This window comes from Lemur catta, chromosome 1 (assembly GCF_020740605.2).
Source record: "Lemur catta isolate mLemCat1 chromosome 1, mLemCat1.pri, whole genome shotgun sequence".
Lineage (NCBI taxonomy): Eukaryota > Metazoa > Chordata > Mammalia > Primates > Lemuridae > Lemur > Lemur catta.
The window spans coordinates 240,935,783-240,955,928 of record NC_059128.1 but is presented as its reverse complement, the minus strand read 5'-3'; the positions used below and the strand labels follow the sequence as shown (position 1 = coordinate 240,955,928).

Below are 20,146 nucleotides of genomic sequence, written 5' to 3'. Positions count from 1 at the left end.
CCAATTTAGAATCATGGTTCAGAATTTAGCATGGTACCTAGAACACAGTGCCAAATGTGTGCGTTGAATGGATGGATGGATGGCAGTAATTTTAAAAAATTACTTAGATTTTTCTTATTTGTTCTGCCACAGACAATGATAGCTTCATTTTAGCTCTGTGCTTTTTCTCTGCCTACATCTTTCCCTGTGAGTCTCTCCAGTTTTTGAAGCCAGTGATTCTCAAATGTCAGCGGTAGCAGAATCACCTGGAAGTCTTGTTAAAACACAACCGGCCGGCCCCACCCTAGAGTTCCTGCTTCAGTAAGTCTGGAGGGGGACCGGAGAGTTTGCCCGGCTGGACATGGTGGCTCAAGCCTGTAGTCCCAGCTACTTAGGAAGCTGAGATGGGACAGATGACTTGAGCCCAGGGGTTCGAGGCTGAAGTGAGCTATGATCACGCCACTGTATTTCCAGTCTGGGTGAAAGAGTGAGACCATGGTCTTAAAAAAAAAAAAAGAATTTTCATTTTTGACTTTTTGAATTTTTGACATTGTGAATTTTCATTTCCAAGTGATAATGCTGCTGCTTGGTTTGGGGACTACACTTTGAGAACTGCCTTAAGCAGTTCTTCAATCGTCAGATCAAAGATTCATTCTTTTCCAATCACCTTTCCACATTTTAACAGTCTTTTCTGACTGCCTTCAGTCCCCTTCTCTGAGCCTTTATTACACTTATCATTGATACTGCCAACTTGCTATTGACTCCTTCACCCTTGTAGTTTATTATTTTGGGAAAAAATAACTGTGCTTTCTCTTCAGGTAGATGATAACTTTCTCCCAGGGTAGGGCCCCTGACTTATGTATCTTTGTTCACCTCACACCTAGAATGGGCTGCACAGAGACTGGTTGGTAAGGAAATGGTAACAGTCCTGATATTTATACATTCTTCTAAAGCATATACAGATACTATTAAAAACAACTGCTAATTTTCAGATGAAAACCAAAATTTTCCATTATGGTGAATTACCTGTCATTGGGACAGTGACTTGGCAAAGTCCAATCATGGTGTGGATTGATGAGGAAACCCCAGGACAGGAAGACTGAGCTTGGTGTCAGAGTGCCAACCACCAGCTGGAGAGGTTTGCGAGAACGCGATTTACCTATGGAGGTAGCATACAGGTTAATTCTGGAAGTATTTGGTATATTGTCATAATTTGAGTAAAATGCATAAAGATGACTTGGTAAGATGATGAAACATGTGAAAACGTCAAGTTCCTTTTCATTTCATTTTGAGGATTTTATGACACTGGCCTTAGAAATTCTTTTTCAGTTTGTTATGACCAGTTCAGGAAATTGTTTCATCTTGCTCAGGATATAATACTCCACCTTTCCTTTCAGGCAACAGATATAATTTTTGTTTTTGAAATCTGTATCTGGGAATAATGTAATGACTAATGGATTATTAATACCTTCCATTTTATATTTGTATCTGCCACATAAATTTTATTTAATCATTTTGAAGATTCAAACTTAGTAAAATAATTATTTGTTCATACAAGCCTTAGGTTCCCTCGGAAAAGAAAAGTATGTATTTCATTTCTAAATGGTGTTATCTTCATACATTGGAAGCTAAGCCAGTAATGTAGTAAAAATAACACTAGCTTATGATTGAGGCAGCCTGGATTTGAGCTTTGACTTTGCTCTTAGTGTGACTTTGGACACCCTTGAAACTTCTTGGGGCCTTATTTTTCATCTGTAAAATGAAGGAGATCACTGCATTACATTAGTGAAAATTAACTGAGGGATTAAAAAAATATCAGAATCACCTTGGGGCTTGTTCAAACTATCTGTGCCCCCTAGCTTCCCTCCAGGTGCTAATCTGCTCTCCTTGGAGGCCAAACATAGACCATTCGAGTCACCATCATATGAGCCACTACTACAGGTGGATCTGGAATAATTCACAGAGAAGGATAAACACATGTTCACAACTAAGTAAACAATAACTATTTTTTTTTTTTTGTGAAAATTATCTTGGGTGGTGAGTTTTTGTGTGGAAGATCTTTGATTACTCCTTCAATACTATTAATAGTTTAAAACAAAATAAAAAAAAGAAATAAACAACTAAACTATTTTTTTTGTTATTTTTTTTATTTTTTATTTTTTTTATTTCGGCTTATTATGGGGGTACGAAAGCTCAGGTTATATATATTGCCCATGTCCTGTCCATCCCCCTGAGTCAGAGCCTCAAGCGTGTCCATTCCCCAGACACTGCACCTGGCACTCACCATGTAGTCATACCTCCATCCCCTCCCCCCACCCCCTACTTCCCCGAGTCAGCACCTTCAAGCATGACCATTCCCCAGACGGTGGGCAACGCACTCATCATGTAGGCATACACCCATCTCCTCCCCCCATCCCCTGCCTCAGTCTGATATCCAATTGGTATCATTCCCCAATGTGCATTTAGGTATTCTTGAAAATTATTTTAAACCTCTTTAAAAAGTCATCTGTCCCACAATGAGATAATTTGCCACCACTAGATTATGTGTATTCTGGGTTCTGAAGGTTTCTTACTGGAGTAACAACTTATAGAACTTATATCTAACAGAAGCAACATGCATGGCACAATTTTCAAGAGCATTTGAAATGAAATTATGAGGTGCTACTAAGGTGTGATCATGCTCTTGACTTTTCTTATATATTTTTATATATTTATATTATAATCACACTTCCTTCCAGAAACAGTTCAATTACTATTCATATGAAACAGAACCCATGGAACTGTATTTATGCTTGACTTTATTGTTCAATATTTTGGAATACGGTCTTAAAATATTGAGAGTATATTTATTTTAAAGTGTGTGGAAAACTGCCTGGACAACTCTCACTAACAAGTTGTAAGGAGTGACTGAAATTTCCCTTTTGCCTTGGGATAAGAGGCCAGGAAAAAGAAATGTGTATTTTTCTAAATGCTTAATCACTCGATGCTGCTTTTAAAAGAAGTGGAAATCAACATGAGGAGAGGAGATTGCGGAACTGATTGCTGGCAACCCGGTTTGGGCTGATACATCTAGGAACCCAAGTACACAGCTACAAAGGGCCCCTTTGTTCAGTATAATTGAATAGCTGAACGCTCCCCCTCTCATTTTATCCCTATAGAAAAATATAGCAAACAAAAAAAAATCCTTTTTTGTGTGTGACATCCAATGTACCATAAAAGAGAAACATGATTAGAAGATAATTATTTGTAAATCAGTTAACATTATAAAAAGAAAAGCAAAATGTGATCAGCTCTTATCTACAGAGTTAGGAAGATGCAATATCAGATGGAAAAGCATATTCACAACTTCTATTGGTTCTTCCTTATAGCAATGGCCAGTTTATTTGATCTGAGAAGATTTAGTAGTAAAATCAGATGTAGGATTTTAATCTTCCTTTAGTCATGTAGAAAGTTTCTACTTATTTATTCACATGTTATCTACTTTCCTATTTCAAGTCTTCCTAGGTCTGGGAAGGTGGATGTTGCTGTTGTTATTGTTATTTTCTGAAAGGAGTCCTTCCCTCTATATTTGAGTGGTATGTAGAAGAGGTTTAGAAGGGAGAGATAAGGAGTAAATAATACCTAAGTTCCAATCCATTTAACACACTAAAATGAGTTATCCTCTTGAGATGTAAACAGTCTCTTTAAGCAAGTTTAGACATAAAACCCTGCCCTTAAAGTCTGAAAGGCATGATAGCAGGCACGAGTCCACACTGCAGAATAGAGTAGGCTAACAGGAGCTGACCCCAAATGAGCACCCACAGTGGGCCAGGCGCTGTCATCAACTCATTTAATCCTCACAACAACCGGATTACACAGAAGCACCCAGGAGGAGAGAGGTCCAATAACTTGCATCAATCCCTCCAGTTTGCAGGTGGTGGTGCCAGGAGAAGACCCTAAGCAGTCTCTACTCCCAGGCAGTGCAACTTCCCCAGCTGGGTAAACTGTTGACCAAGGGCCTAAATCTCCCACTCTGCATTCCTAAGGCATCCTAAGGCATTTGGTCTCCATGGATAGAAAAAAAATGAAAAGTCATGGTTTAAAGTCAATAAAAGGAAAAGAAAAAAGGTCAACGAAAAATGACTATACCTGAGCATGACTTCTTTTGACTTGGAGGGGGAGCAGGTCGCACAACTATCAGATATTTCGGCTCTGCATCTGGAAATAATAACATTATTTATCAGAAAAATCCTTTGAGAACTAGCATTGGAGGCAGCACACCCATGCCCTGACTCAGCATTTCCTGGAGTTAGTCACGCTTCGTAACCGTAGCGCCTGTGAGAGGACCCAGGAATCCAAAAAGTTAATGCTTCCTGAGCAGCCCATTGAGTCTATTAAATTTTTTAAATGAAAATTAAGACCAGATTTTCAAAACCAATTGGGCAAGGGTGAGGGAAAAGTCTTAAAAGAATCCTGCTAGACACATATGTTAATGGAACATTTCATCAATGCTTTTCTCTGCAGAGATTTTTTGAAAATAAGATTATGGCCATTCTGTTAGCCTGCTCCTCAGAGGTCAAGCCTGATGCTCCAAAATGAAAGGAGGAAAATCATACACAAGACACGTAAGTCTTACCTATTGCATGGTATGACATGGCTCACTTTTCTGGGAACATGAATATTTACAATGCCCTACCTAGATTTTATCCTGTTTGTATTATCACTCAGCCTGTCTTCATATCCAGTATATTTTAACGAACAAGTTATAGGTTAGTATTGCTTTCACTTAAACACATCAGTGAAATAGATCAAAATTCTTAAAAATACTTAGGTTTTAAATACCATTATGTTAATGCCATCAATGTGTACTAACTCAATAAGGGGCTATAACTTATCAAATTTTTTAAAAAAATTGTGATTTCCAAGATGAATGGTTGGTTAAACATTGTAAATAAAGCCAATGTATCTTAGGCATGCAAAATAGCCTTTTTATAAGCAGCTTTACTGGATTAACCAGGTGAGGAGTATTATTTACAATATTTCTTGAGGAACTTTGGACCCTGAAACTCATGCTATACCAGATTTCATTTGGATGCTGTAGTCAACCGGAGCTCACCCCTGCTCACTCAGGCAGACGTCCTATCTTTGTTTTGTTTTCATTCTGGGTTCAAATATCTCCCCTGCATGAGTTTGGAACAGAGATTTTCTCTCCTGAGGCTTTGCAGAGCTGACTGCATTTTCAGAGGGAGACAACCTGGCAACTCAACTGCTTGTAATGACTCGTGCCTTTGTTTTCTTCTGGACACCCCACACAGCGCTATTTGCTATAAACTGCCTCAGTGATCACCACTGAATAAAGATACCCAGGGCAGCCTCTTGAACCCACCTCAGAGCCTTGCTGATGACTGTACAGTTGCCTCACGGCCACCACACAGAACAAGGAATGTTCATTCCATTCCAGAGTATGTGTGTTCGAAAGCCCATCTTGCTGAGTGGGGCTCATATAGGGAATGCTTGACCCAAATCAAATAAACAAGTCCTCTAGTAGGAATTCAATAACCATTTCCTGATCTTTTGGGGAATACAGAGCAATAAACTGCCATGTACTGAGTGTTGCTTTCCATGTGCAGGCTACTGTAGCCAGAACTTTACATTCATAACTTAATTACTCCTCATGGCAATCCTACCTGGAGCCTACTATTATCACCCCATTTTGTAGATGGAATCACTGGGGCAGCGTCATCTTTATGGGCACACAACATATACATTCACACAGGGCCCCATGCTCAGAAGGGTCCCATGCTTGGATTGATGCCCTGCTGTCACCATCTTGAGATTCTTACTACTTTTATCTTTGAACTCATGTTTTGAAAGGGAAGTCTGAGGGAACAATGGAGCATGCATGTGAGCAGAGGAGACAGGAACAACACACACACCTGCAGGTCTTGTCTCCCCATTCACACAGGGCATTTGAGGTACTCAATCACCATCGTATTCCAAAGGAACCCATACGTGTGGGAGCTCAGCAAGACTCAAAGGGAGAACAAGGTAAGCATGTCACATCTACAGCTGAGTAATGGGGCAGGGAGGAGGGACTAAGAGCTCTGAGAGGCCACTTTCCATTCCAACCAGAACCTGCTTCAAATTCAGAAAGAAGGCAACGAATGGCCTTTTAAGAAATATGAATGACCAAGGAACCCTATCATATCCTTTTTTTTCACACCCTATTTTACATTAGCCAACCACTTACACCCATGTCACCCTGCATTAGCTAACCACTTATGCTGAAAGGATGGCATGGAAGGAAAGGGAAAGATAGAGCATCCCATAGTATCTTTCCTTTTTAGTTCTCCTCATTTATAAGTCAAAAAAAGAGTGTTGGTTAAAATATGCGCATATCAAGAAGTGAAATAAAAAGCGGACTTTTGTGCATTTCCACTATTCTGGTAAGAACAAAATACATATGTATGTACAAACTACAAAGTACAAATTGTGCAATTTCAGTAATTCCACTTAGGAGTTAAAGGCCTTCACATTTGCATTTAAAACAGCATTGTGTAACATGAAAGGTAAACTTCATGCTGATAATTTTAAATTTTAATTTTTCTTTACTTAGAATGACATTAAAAAGCAAATAAAATAACATCATGACAAGTTAAGAGGCGGGACCATGGGAGAAAGGAAAAAGCTTTATACTAAAAAGTATCTTTAATGACAATTGTTTCCTTGTTTTTCAAGCCAGGGGCCCTGCATTTTTTACTTGGCCCTGCAAATTATGTAACTGTCTTAATCAAGTCCACAAAATGCCCTTGTAATAAATCTCAGAAATTCACTTCTAGAAAACAAAAGGTAAAATCTCAGTTTTCCTAAATTGTTCTCATTGAGGCAGAGAGCTAACCTTTTAGTTCCTTTCTTGATACTGATTAATTCAATTATGCCTAGTGATTTTTTTAAAAAAAAGACCTCAGAAAATAACATACAGAAGCCAAAGATAGTGCCATGATTCAAGGCATACGGTTGTATGAGCAATTTAAAAATACTTTTTGTTATGATCACAGCATAAAGTATAGGCTGTGACAGCCAATTACAAATTGGAACAGATGTTAGGACCTGGGTGCATGTGTTGGCTCTCACTGCTCATTAAATACTTCCAACATACACATATTTCCACAGTCTTTGTGCTCACTGGAATCACAGGCATGGAAAATAAAACTAGATTTTTATTTCTGTTCTGTACAATGAAATTCTGTGTGGATTGGTAGCATCCTGGAAATATATACATTGCAGCCTGATCAAAAATTCTGCCAAAATATATTACTTCTTCATTTAGAGAAGATACATAATTAAAATTCAATTTAAGAATATTTTTGTAGAATGCAGTTACCCTAACAAACTTTCCATTCCTAATAGTTAAGCGTATGCAATGTTGCAGACTCATTCAGTCTAATTTGCTTAATATTTTAAACGTTCTATGGTGGATGATGGGGACAGGTTACTGTTTAAGGAAATCTATTGACTTCCTTTGTAAAAAAAAAAAAAAAAAACTGGATTTTTTTTTTTTTTTTGGTAGTGCAAATAATCCTCCCATAATTGTGGTTTGATAAACCCCAATTCTCACATTCTGGGGCTGCTCCCCTTACTTAGAGGACGCCCGCATTGCAAGCCTCCCTCTTCAGAACGCTGTCACAGGGAAGCTTATTTCTGCCATGCTAACTTTCTGCCATGGCAGTGTTCATAAAAGAAACTTAAAATAAGTCAGGATGATCCTAAAAGAAACCAGGTAATGAGGCCTGAAAAAACACAAAATAATTATTTACCTTTGCCATCATTTTAACAATTTGGTTTCATGTCAAGCTAAATTTCTGGTTATAACAGTGGAGGCTCTGGAGTCTGGTATTAAATCCCACTCAGCTACTTACCAGTATAAGGCAAAACGCTTACTCTGTGCATCTCAGTTTCCTCACTGGCAAAACGGGGAAAAATATCATAGTACCTAGTCATATAGTGTCCTTAACAATGATTAAAGCTGTAGCAGTGCCTAATACAGAAAATGCTGATTAAATGCTATCGTAAGGATGACGATGCTCATGGTTTCTAGAAAGCAGAAGTTTGTACCCTGAGAGGTCTAAGGACATGTTACAATGGAAGAAATTGTTCAAAAAAATTTTTAAGCAAGCATCACAGACTTCAAAGTTCGGAAATTTCAAAAAGAAGAATATTACAGATCAAACTCATTCATAAACATCAATGCAAAAAATCCTAAAAAATTACTGACAAGCAGAATTTGGCAGCACATAATAATACATTATGACCCAGGATAGTTTTACTCCAGGAATGTAACATAAGGGGAAAAAGTAAACTTATTTCCATAGGTGCTGAAAAGTCATTTGACCAAAATTCAATGCCAATTCTTCATTAATAATTAAAGATTCCAGTGGAATACTTCCTTAATATTATAAAACACATTTTAAAACATCTAAGCTAAATGTATGATCCTTTTTACTAAATATTGAGGACCCTACATGTATACATTTCTATTGAATAACTCTCCCTGGCTTTATCAGAATACTCACTTTCATTTATTTCCCCTTTTATTACTCTATTTTTTTAAATGTTACACTATGACTCTACTTTTGTAACTTACTTCAGATTTTTGATCGAGTAGCTGAGACTCAATCTCAGCAAAAAAAAAAAAAAAAAAAAAACATGCAGCCAGCCATATTACATCCAACCTCCTCTTTGAGGTATCTCCTTGCTTTACAGGGTATGATTATCTTCAACTTTATTTTTATTTGTTCTCAGAGAGGAATCACAAAATCAGCAATTGGCAATGTGGCGAGAGTGAGTTAATACAGTACTCCTACTCATGGTCTGTTTTATTTTAACTACATAAGAAAAACATAAGGCCTCCAATAAATACACACAGAGTATCAAACAAGAGTTTGGGACAAACTTTTAATCTAGTGCTCTTCCTAATTCCTTTCCTCAGTCACTGAAGTCATAAGATGTAGAAAGCCGCCTTCTTCATCGACTAAGGAGAGCCCGGGGCAAATGTCCTGTTAGAAACCAGATCTGTGGGGGGGCCGGTAGGTTTCACTTTGGGAGAAGAAGGAAGAGGCACCCTCTGTGCACAGTATTTTGCTTTTTAAGGTCTAGGTCTCTTTGGATCCAATCAGGATCACTCTTGAAGACCCAGAGAGGTTTCAAGATCAAAATGTAGGGGGGCTTTGAGCCTCTTAAAGTTAGTCTATAAATACCTTTGCCAGTAATTAGGTTTATTTTTATGTTAAAAAAGAGAAAGAAATGGGATTACCCCTATCATTATTAGGAGGTTTAAAAAAGAACATTGAGGCTTAACTCCTGGTGCATCTCCAAAGAAGGAGAAGAGAGACCCTCCTATGGGTTCCCGGCAGAAGAGGCTAGAATCACCTCCTACACTGCTCTCCTTGGGTGGTTGGAACTTCAGAAATGACTGCTTTGGGATGCAGAGAGCTGGCACCTTGAGCTGCCACCCTGGAAGCGTAGCAAGAACACCGGACTGAGCCAGTGGCTGCTCGTAGATTGGGCTGCCTCTCAAGAGCTGTGCCAGCCGTTGCTGGTATCCCAGCCAGCAGGCGCCTGGTCAGATGGGAGGGGACCGGCACTCCTGGGGCTCAGTGCAGAGGTGGCTGTGAATGGAGTTGACTCTGCGGCTCTGCCAACCCACGTGAAAGTCAGACAGAGCTCCATTTGGGCTGCACTAGCTCCCTGAGATTTTGAGAGAAATGGAATCCTAATGAAGGGAAATTTGATTTCTTGCTATTCTGGTCAGTGGGGATTTACTGGTTTTAATTTGATTTGGAGACATAAAAAGCAACATAGTCATGTCTAAAGTTCAAATGGTAATTTAGCAATATTAAACACAAAACTATTTTATGGAGTATTCAAAGCTCAGAATTCCATATTTCATTGATTCTAAGATACACTCTTCCCCCTATCTTTGCACATGTCCCAAATGTGTTTTACACCCAACAGTATCTGACAGTTGCAGTTGTCCAGGAGCAGTGTGATCTTGCTGTCCTTGCCTGACACCTCCCAGTAAGGTCAAGAAAGTGACAGCTTCAAAGCTGGCAGAAGAGGGTCAGTGATTTGGAAGAAAATCCAGTGGAGAATTGTTTGAAAACGCTGTATCCCCAGTGTTCTTGCTGGCATAGAGAATGATGCTGTGTGGGGGAAAAGGCTCTTGATAACGCTGACTGGAAAGATGAAGCAGAAGAGTTGGGTTCTCAAGGTGAAGAAATTTAGCAGTAATTTAACCTCTCTTTGGCTTATATTTTACTTCTAATGTTTCTTAAAAGTAATAGATATTTTCCTCCCCAAAACTGCACACCACAGTTTGACTAAGAGAAAGATATCAGACAAAATTAAATTGAAGGGTATTCTGCAGAATGCCTGACCAAGACACCTCAAACTGTCAAGGTCCCCAAGAACCAGGAGAGTCTGAGAAACTGACACTGTCTACAGGACTCTAAGGAGACACGACTATTAAATGTAATGTGGTGGCCTGGATAGGATCCTGGAATAGGAAAAAGAGGCCTCAGATAAAAACTAAGGAAATCAAAGTATAGACTTTAGTTAATAATGTACCATTAGTTGTAACAAATGTACCATACTAATGTAAGATGTTAATGATAGAAAAATTTGGGTATAAAGTATACAAGAATTCTCTTTAATATCATTACAACTTTTCTGTTAAAACTATTCCAAAATAATTCATTTTATAAAAAGAAAATCTCTTTTGCAAAAAGAATAATATAAAATTTATGTGTAAATGAGCCAAAGGAAGCTCTTTCAATAGCATAAAACAAAAGCCCTAAGGGATACAAAAGCAGCGCCATTGATTAGCAACTTTATTTTTTCTTAGTTTTATATAATAGAAAGATTTACAGTGAAAGGTGCTTTAGAATTTGATGAAATAAGCCAACTATTTTTATTAGAAGCCAGTGTGGCACATCACAAGACCCCCTAATAAGAATAAAATCACCCACAGAACTTGGAAAAAAATATGCTGCCCATGAAAATCTCCAAAACAGAAATATTATCAATTCTTATTTGTATTTGTAGGTGTCCACAGGTCTCACTTGGCTGTATTTCACATGAGCAGGTATGACCCAAATTTAAGCATTCTGCTTAGCTCTTGACATTAGGCAGATAGCTTCTGTGCCTCACTTACCAACAAAACTCTGAGTAATGTCTGTTTGAAAACACCCTTGAAAAGTCCCCCTGCCTTTTAAGCTTAGGCAGGGAGTTCCACTCACCCACTGGTCACTTCTGAAAAAAGGAACCTCCTAACTGTGACCAGAGTGGTAAGCAAACAGCTCGGCCAGGGCCCTTGGCTCTGCTGTCCCATGTGAGCTGCCTTTGCCCCTGCTGCAGGCAGGTCCCCTGAGCTGCGGGTCCACGCAGAGGGGAGGGGAGAAGGAAGCCTGAGAAAGTCAATCTAGGCAGAGCTGGAACGTAAAACGAGGGCAAAATGCAACTTGTCTACTCATTTCTTGAAAGGCCACTTACCAGCGGTTCTAAATTTCAGTAGGTTAACCAACCTTGCTCCCCGCCCACCCCGCCCATTCTTACATTCCAATGACAAAGAACTGAGTAAAAATAACAAGTTGACACCACGACAGCGAATTGGTTTCAGCAATGGAGTATAAAAATGATTCATATTTGAACTGCAATCCACATCCACCCTGAAGCCAGTTACTGGAAAATGATAGACTCCCGGTATTGCTGCTGCGAAAGATGCATCACTCCAGAGGACAGAATCAATAACAACCACAGAGAACCTATCAGAAAACATAATAATTAAGTGACTCTAAAGTAATTACATATGAAAAGGCTAGAACAGCAGGAATTGATAATCTTGACCAACTCAAGAACATCACTAATGTCCTTTCAGGAAGGAGCGTGTCCCTTCTGTAAAAACACTGATGGGGCATTTTTCTAGAAAATTGGGGAAATTCTGCTATATGCTGGGGCATGTGCCCATAGCTATGCAAAGTTTCATGGTAGCCAGAAGTCCAAGTAGAATACATAGTAGTATAAGTAATATGAAGACTGCACTAATTTTACTATGCTTACTAAGTTTATGAATATAAAATTTTAATATATCACTTAGTGGATTACTAGCATGTTCCACTTAGCTGTACATAAAAAAATGTCTATAGCATTATGAGTCATCACAAAGTAATAAGTCCTCCACCTTTTAAAGTACTTCTAAGTCCCTGAAGAAAGACATGGTAGGTTAAAGATTACTGTGGACCTGGGCCAGACTCTCAGTTCATGCTTTGTTCATTTATGTACCTTTAAAATGAGAACATAGTAATTGCTCAATAAACATGTTCAGAAATAATAAATGAATCTGCTACTCTATCTTTTTAAAGCCTGGGGCTGGAATAAAGATGGATGAGGTCTGAGACTTTGCAGGAAGACAGGTAAAAATGATAAGGCAGCTGGGAAATAGCACTGGCACCAAAAGCAAATCATCTTTTTCGAAAAGCTCATAAACTTTAATCAGAGAATTAGTCTTTCATTAGCCTATTTGTAAAACTGGTTTATTTCCTTATAGAAAGTATGCGTTTGTGTGTGAAACAATAGATGTTTTCCTTCTTTGCCTGAAAAATAATTACAAAGCAATTTTTAAAGCAAATCCTACACTATTCAGTAATTATTTCCATTAAACATTACAAGATATGTTGAATAAAGAACCCACACCCAGTTTGACAGAACACTCTGTTATGCCCCACGGCTCAAAGAGAACCCTGGCTTCTCCTAGCCTTCAAAATACAGACCACAAGCCTGGGCCCCAGGCAGGCTGGGCCAATACTGAAGGTTAAACCACCCACAGAAGTGCAGCCAGCCATACCACAGAGAGAACCACTAATGCAAAAATGACTAAGAACAGCAGCCACTGCTAGGATTCCAGAATGTTCACAGACCTGTTCTGAAGGGAGCTCACAGCTTACACACTGGTATGTATGTTACAAGACGAGCTGCTCTGAACTGTTTGGAATTGATGGCAGCAGTGAGAAGCAACCCCCCCATCTCCGCACTGTAGAGTGAGTGGAGCCTCTAAATTTTTTTTTTTTTTTTTTTTTTGAGACAGAGTCTCGCTCTGTTGCCCGGGCTAGAGTGAGTGCCGTGGCGTCAGCCTAGCTCACAGCAACCTCAGACTCCTGGGGTTAAGCGATCCTCCTGCCTCAGCCTCCCGAGTAGCTGGGACTACAGGCATGCGTCACCATGCCCGGCTAATTTTTTCTATATAGATTTTTAGCTGTCCAAATCATTTCTTTCTATTTTTTTAGTAGAGACGGGGTCTCACTCTTGCTCAGGCTGGTCTCGAACTCCTGAGCTCGAGCAATCCACCCGCCTCGGCCTCCCAGAGTGCTGGGATTACAGGCGTGAGCCACCGCGCCCGGCCGGAGCCTCTAAATTTGACTTGGGAACTCAGCTGTGATTAGAAGAGAGCATGTGGAGAAAGGGGGATGGAAGGAAGAGGAGGTTGTATTGTTAGGGGTGCAATAATGTGTACCCCTAACAGCCCTGCTATGTCCTTCACTGCTCACAGCTTACTCAAGTTGTCTGAGAGGAAAGATGCATGCACTCTTTTTCCAAACAGAGGCTCCTATCAAAGACACACAGTTCACTGAGGAAGACATTATTGGAGTTTTTCTGAGTTTTACTTTCATTTTGGGAAAGCTGCGGAGGCAACGCTATTGAAAACACGCACTTCGCTCAGGGCTGACTGTAAGCATTCGCAGGGGCCGATACCAAATCAAAAGGCGGGACCATCAAATGAGTACGATTAAAAGCACAACAAATTTTCCTTTCATTCACCATCTCTGTCGTGGCCTGTCATGGTGTTTATTTGCTATTTAGTGTTGCACTCTGCAGGTGGGTACAGACCCTGAACCCCACCCCCCATCCCTTACTGTCTCCCACCAGGGGACGGTACTTTGACCTAGGATCACAGTATCTTTCCCCCAACTCACCCCCCAGGGCAGAACAGCCAACCTCCCCTTCCCAAATGTCTGCCACCCCAACCCATGGACCCCAAGAGATGGCAACCTCTGCACTGGGACATACTGTGTACCTGAATAGGAGTGGGAGGGAGGCTTGCCCATGCCAAATCCCCCACTGAATACACAGTGGCACTGCCAGCTTGTGCTAGGACTGCTGCCACCACATCCTGCCAGACACCATCAAGTAGGTGTGCGCACTCAAGGTCCTGCCGGAGGTGGAAGGCAGCCAACGTCACTGAAGAGGGAAGGGAAGTGGCAGGCCAGCTAGGGGTGCCAGGGCTGGGGGACAAGACAGCTGAGAACCAAACTAGAGAAGGGGGTGGGAGACCAAGGCACAAGAGCCCAGGCTCCAAGCCATTGACACCTGCTCCACTGTCCCATAGGACCTCATTTTGACTCAAGTATTACAAAAGCTATCCATGTAACAAAAACATTTATACCCCCTCAATATTTTGAAATACAAAGATAATAAAAGCAAGATAAAATTAAGAATTCTTAACAGCAACAGCGGAGCATTAAACTTCAAACGCAGGGTCCTCTGAGTGCACTGGTCGGCTGCTGGTGAAGCCAGCCCTTTCCCGGCCCTTCCACTCCCAGTCCCTGCAAAATGACCACAACACCGAGGTTCCAGGTCATCTGATTTCCTGTGGTCCTGGCACAGAGTCGGGGGCATCTCCTTCAGCCACTGTCCCAAACTAACCCTGATTTCCTCTCATGCTCTGACAAATTCTCTCCCTGGCAATGCTAGCAAATATTTAATAGACTGTTTCTCTTACCCACTTGTCCCAACAGCCAGTGCACAGCCTTTCCTAGTTTAGCAGACCTGTTAGACATTAAAATTGTTGGCTTTACTGCCTGTAGCTTTTCCCTTGCCTGTTTTATGTGTGCACCCCGCAGAGAAGTTCAGTGGAGGGTGTTGTCTGTTAGCTGGTTTAGGCTTGGCAAGGGCTTGCTTTTGAAGTGGAGCCTGTACACGCGCGCACACACATTTTCCAGCGAATTCCTCACTTCGTTAATGTTATCTCTACAGGAAGTGCTATTGAAAAATCAGGACTTCATTTGGATATTTTTCTTTCAAGTAATAAAGCTAGGTCACATTAGCTCTCACATGGTATCCAAAGTCAAAGCCTTCAAATCAGCAAGATTTTGTGTTTCTTTTTGAATGTTCTAGACAGCTTTGCCATGCAGGGATGAGGCATCAGGAATAAGTTTCACAGGATGAGTTTTTTTCCTGTATGCCATGGGGAAAAGCACTTTGGCATGGTGGTCACATACACAGGCTCTGGGGCCAGCCTGCTGCCTGAATCTCTTGGGGATTTATTATCTCCATGGGGATGAAAAGGATGATGATAGTACCCACTTCACGAGGTTGTTACAAAGATTTAATGATCCATTCTGTAAGCCCTTGGCCCCACATATTTTGTGGGTGCTCAAAAACTTTTAGATCATCAGCTAATATAGGTGGATGAGAATGTCCACTCCAGCATTTGTTGATCAGTGACTATGTGCCCAGTCTGGAGAATGGACACACACAGCAGAGGCAAACCCGTGGCAACCTCCCCTTGATTTTGTCCTTCCTTTCTTGATGTGGAGGATCCTCAGTGGCAGGAGAAAAGGCTGGGTTACCACCTTGGGATCAGACTGTGAAGTGCTGGGGACCATGCTAGGAATTCTAGGCTTTCTCCCAGATGTAGATTAAGCCTACAGGTTTTTCAACTGAACTGGGATACTAGTGAAAGAAAGGGGAGTACAATTAATAATTGCACCAGAACAACAGATGTAAACCATGACTATGCCGGATAAACGAGGCTATATAGCTGCTTTACTAACAGGGTAGAGTCAACCCCTTAACCCAGTTGAATCAGTTTTTCTCCCAGATATTTCCATTATAGGCAAGTAGAGACTTCTTATTTTGACAGAGAGCCTTCCTCGGCAAACTCTGGGTAGTCAGCTACTGCAGCTATATCTCTATCTATAGCTGCAGTATGGATACTGTACATATATTGCATACCCTATACAGCTATGGGTACCCTGACCCTGGCTGTGGAGTCCACGAGGGAAGGTGAGACTCAGCCCTGCCCCTGAGGAGCTCACCGTCACACGACACAAATGAAACACACACATACCCCAAAACAATCAGGGAACAACATAAAACAGAATATCAACAATTAGGGAACAAAACAGAATAAAACCAAATGTTGGTCTTCACAGCATAGCACTTGGCATTATCCACGTGTGCCAGAGAGCACCGAGTGCCCAAGGAAAGTAAATGTTTAAAGGGAAATAGTATATGAATAATTAGGAAAGTTGATGTGACTATATTCCTTGATTTTGAAATGTATCCCTAAATACTAATTCTGAAGCCTAAATATTATCGTACATATCTGTTCCAGATAACTCTCCAGTTTATCCTCCTATTGGCAGCTGTCTTTCCATTTGACTCTTTCTCAATAGCAAGACTCTTGAGATGAAGCTGGAACAGTACATCTTTTTGGCCCGTGACAGAAAGGGCTGTTAGTCATTTTGGGGTACCCTTTAAGACATCACAGAGAATGGCTCATAAAAAGTTAGATTTTGGTCTCAGTACATTGTGTAATACATTTGAAAAAAATTGTCGTGCTTTATATTGAAATATTGTGAATTTTTAAATTGTATTTCCAAGAAAAGATAGACTTGGAGACAGTTTATCATTTGGTGAGGTCAGGCAGAACATGAAAACATTGTAGCTGAATCCAGTAGGAAAAAATGGGATTTTGAAAAGATGTTCTCTTTACCAAAACATGATGAAATGGTCATCTCTTATCAAACAAGACCTTTCTGGTATAAACTCATGGTGAATTGTTAAAGAGATGGCATACATTTATTAAGAAATTGATATCCACTAGGCCAATTTTTTAAAAAATCCTTTTTGAAGCTCAAGTTCTGCTAAGTTTTATACTTTGGAGGAAAATCAAATGATTCTAGGATTACTAATTTTTTTGATGATAAGTTTAGACTCATGTGAAGATTTAAATACAAATACTTCCCAAGTGGTAAATCTATTTCCAGAGAAATAACTAAGAATCATATGACATTTGAAAATAGTTTTAAATGAGAGAAAAATCCATGTTAAATGGTACCCAGAGCTATTTCAGATTTCCTGGATCTCTCTCCTTCCTCTCTCCTATTCATTCATTTATTCATTGTTTCTAAATTCACGATAATGTTGGGGGTAAAAAGAAATCTAAGGCCCCTACAGTCTTTCACTCCTGGGAGTTTTCTATTTGGGAATAGTTCCTTCAGTTAGTTTTAATCTCTACTTCTAGCTATTTTTCTTTAGTGAATCCACAACCACCTCTCATGACATTTATCCTTCAGTATAATGGTAGCAATTTCCATTATTTTATATTTCATCCCACTTTCATAAAAATGAGTAAAGCATGCTTAAACATTTTTATGAAAAAGAAAAAGACAGCTGAAATTCTATGGGTTATCATGATTTAAAAAAAAGAAAAATTGTGTATTTCCTCCTGCTTTCTACACAAATATAAAAATCAAGGGAAAAACTTGTAAGGGGTATTAATCGACTTTAAGAAAATGAATTGCATTAAAATTTATAAGTATATAATTTACATTTATTCATTTCTGGGTCAACAGTTGTAAATAAACTTTGTTAAAAATTTTTGCAAATTAAATTTCCCCTGTGATATAAAAAGTAAGAAACTTGAGATGATTAAATTCTTGCCTGAACTTGCTGAGATAAAATTCCCATCAGTTAAGTAAACAAAACAGTATCACACTCTTATTTTGACCTATGTTTAGTAGGGCAGGTCAAAATTCTTTCTATGTTCTTACTCAAAATTGCTTTATTAGAAAAAGAGAGATTGTAAAAATGAAATCTAGAGATGACAAACACTTTCAGGTTTGTATTTTTGGGGAGTCATCATATTCTCCTTTGGAGGCCACACCTGTGGAACGTTAAGGGGCACCTGACAACTCCATTCGCTGACGGCACCAAACAAGCAGCTTTGACACAGGTATCCCCCCTTGACAATTAAGGAATAATAATGAGCATGGGAGAATGTGCACCAACGGTGCTGGGTCACAATCTTAGATTTTGCTGCTGCTTTTGTTTCTTAATCTCGTTTTGAGAGTTGTCCCTGCCAAGAAAACATACTTGGCTATGACAGAGGAATGAGGATGGCTTTTTCCCCCCCAATAACTAACAGCTCTGCTAAAACAATCTACCCTTACAATTTTACTGACACCACTATCCCACCCTGAACTACAAAACAGAACAAAACCACAGAACTATCATTTGGACCAAGGTTTTAACCTAGGCACTAAACTCTTAGAGCTGACCAAAACTTTATGATTTAGTCCAATCATTGTTAGCAATGGAGACAAATCTCAGAAAGGTTAGGTCTATCATCCAAGACCACTCGGCTTGTTACATATAACAGCAACTGACAAAATTTATAAAACACGCCTACTTGATCTATATGAGCTGCTTTATATGATTTATCTATACTCTTCACAATGCTTCTGAAAGATTCCTCTCTATTTTATATATGAAAAAAATAAAACTCAGAGGAGTTAAATGACTTACCTAAAACTACTCCACAATAAGTTGTGTAGAATTTGAACCCAGGTCTATCTGACTGAAGAGTATTTATACATAGATTTTCTTTCCCCACATCATGCTGACTCCCAGGTAGAAGCCTATCTTTCCTAGAAGACAAACGTTAGTGTTCTGGTCCAGGGCTGTTTCCAGGTCAGAGTATCTCCGGGGCACAAGCGTTGTGGCCTCCTCCTCATCACTGCTGGCCTCACTCTGAGGAGTTACAGGCAAGATGGCAACCGAGAGGCCCCAGCTGAGTGTGAGAAATATGGTCTCTTAGGGAAAGAGTGTAAGGATTAGCAGCTGTGAGAACGTGATAATTAAAACATTCACCTTCAGCAATCCCTTTGGAGTCCTAATACCTGGGTGGAGGGCAAAATTTTCAGTCAGAATTTGTGGTAGTGGTGAATATACATGATATACATATAAAATATATATTTTTTAATTTAAGCCTTTTCTGCAGTAAGGATACTAAAATAACCCTTCAACTCACACCACATAATTGATGGACTATAACTCTTTCTTCCCAGGTGACATTGATTAAAGTATTTTCAAATGTCAACAGAACATCATAAAATTTGAAACTTTAAAGTTCAATGTTGAGAAAGTTCTCATTTTTTACTTTATTAGGCACTTGCAAAATTATCATCAGTTGAACATAACAGTAAGAAGCAAAAGCTTAAAATGTAAACCAGAAGTGAAAATATTTTGATGTGAGTTAAAAAAAAAAAAAAAGGATATAGAAACATAGAGAATCTATGACTCTATTAAAGTGTGAATCACATTTTATCACATCATTGCAGGGCTCCAGTGGCCATTAATATTGTTAATAGCCACCTGGGGAAAATACTACGATGTTTCTACTGCTGTAATTAATCTACTATAATCTTCGATCAATTTTTACAGAAATTTTATATGGCTATTAATTTATAAAATGGCAAAAGGAGGATTCTATGTTTTTTCCTTTTGCATGGAAGACCAGTAAGTGGCTTGGAAACACCTCTGTCACTACTTAGTAGATAGAAATTAAAATAAACACAGAAATGCTTATAAATGATTATTCAGTGGGAGTATTAGTCCACAGATCACTAAATATTAGCTTGAATATTTCTGAATAATCAACAGCTTCTTATTTCAATGGTAAAATGAGAAATAATGGTAAACACATCATTAAACAAGTAAAATGTGTCAAAGGAGTACTTAATATTTGTTTTGAAAATGAAAGTAATTTACTGTGTTTGGATATGGCTCAGTGCAATGGGAAAAAAATATCACTATCCTATTACAAAAGAAAGAGGAGGAACTCATAAGTGATGGTTTTTTTTCCATAAAGAAATAAAAATTCTTTTCTTTTGTTATAGCACCTTGCACTCAAAGCATTTAATTCATCACTTTATGATCATGAATTCACTAACCCACCCACAGCGTATCTGTGGAAAAATACACCTAGTACAGATGAACAGAACCGAGAATGATCACACAGTAAGCTGGTGGCAGAAAGGGAATAGAACCACGAATTTCACACATACAT

At 39.4% G+C, this 20,146-nt stretch overlaps 1 protein-coding gene across 1 annotated transcript in view; it reads right to left on the bottom strand.

Moving 5' to 3' along the window:
* The window catches only part of LOC123630595 (ABI family member 3 binding protein), a 221,947-nt gene that overhangs the window by 143,339 nt on the left and 58,462 nt on the right, over positions 1-20,146 (bottom strand). Inside the window, exons 3-4 of the mRNA XM_045540393.1 lie at positions 4,108-4,176; positions 1,006-1,138 (exon numbers count right to left, since the gene is read on the bottom strand). Coding sequence (XP_045396349.1) covers positions 1,006-1,138; positions 4,108-4,176 — 202 coding nt within the window. The remainder of the gene's footprint in view (positions 1-1,005; positions 1,139-4,107; positions 4,177-20,146) is intronic.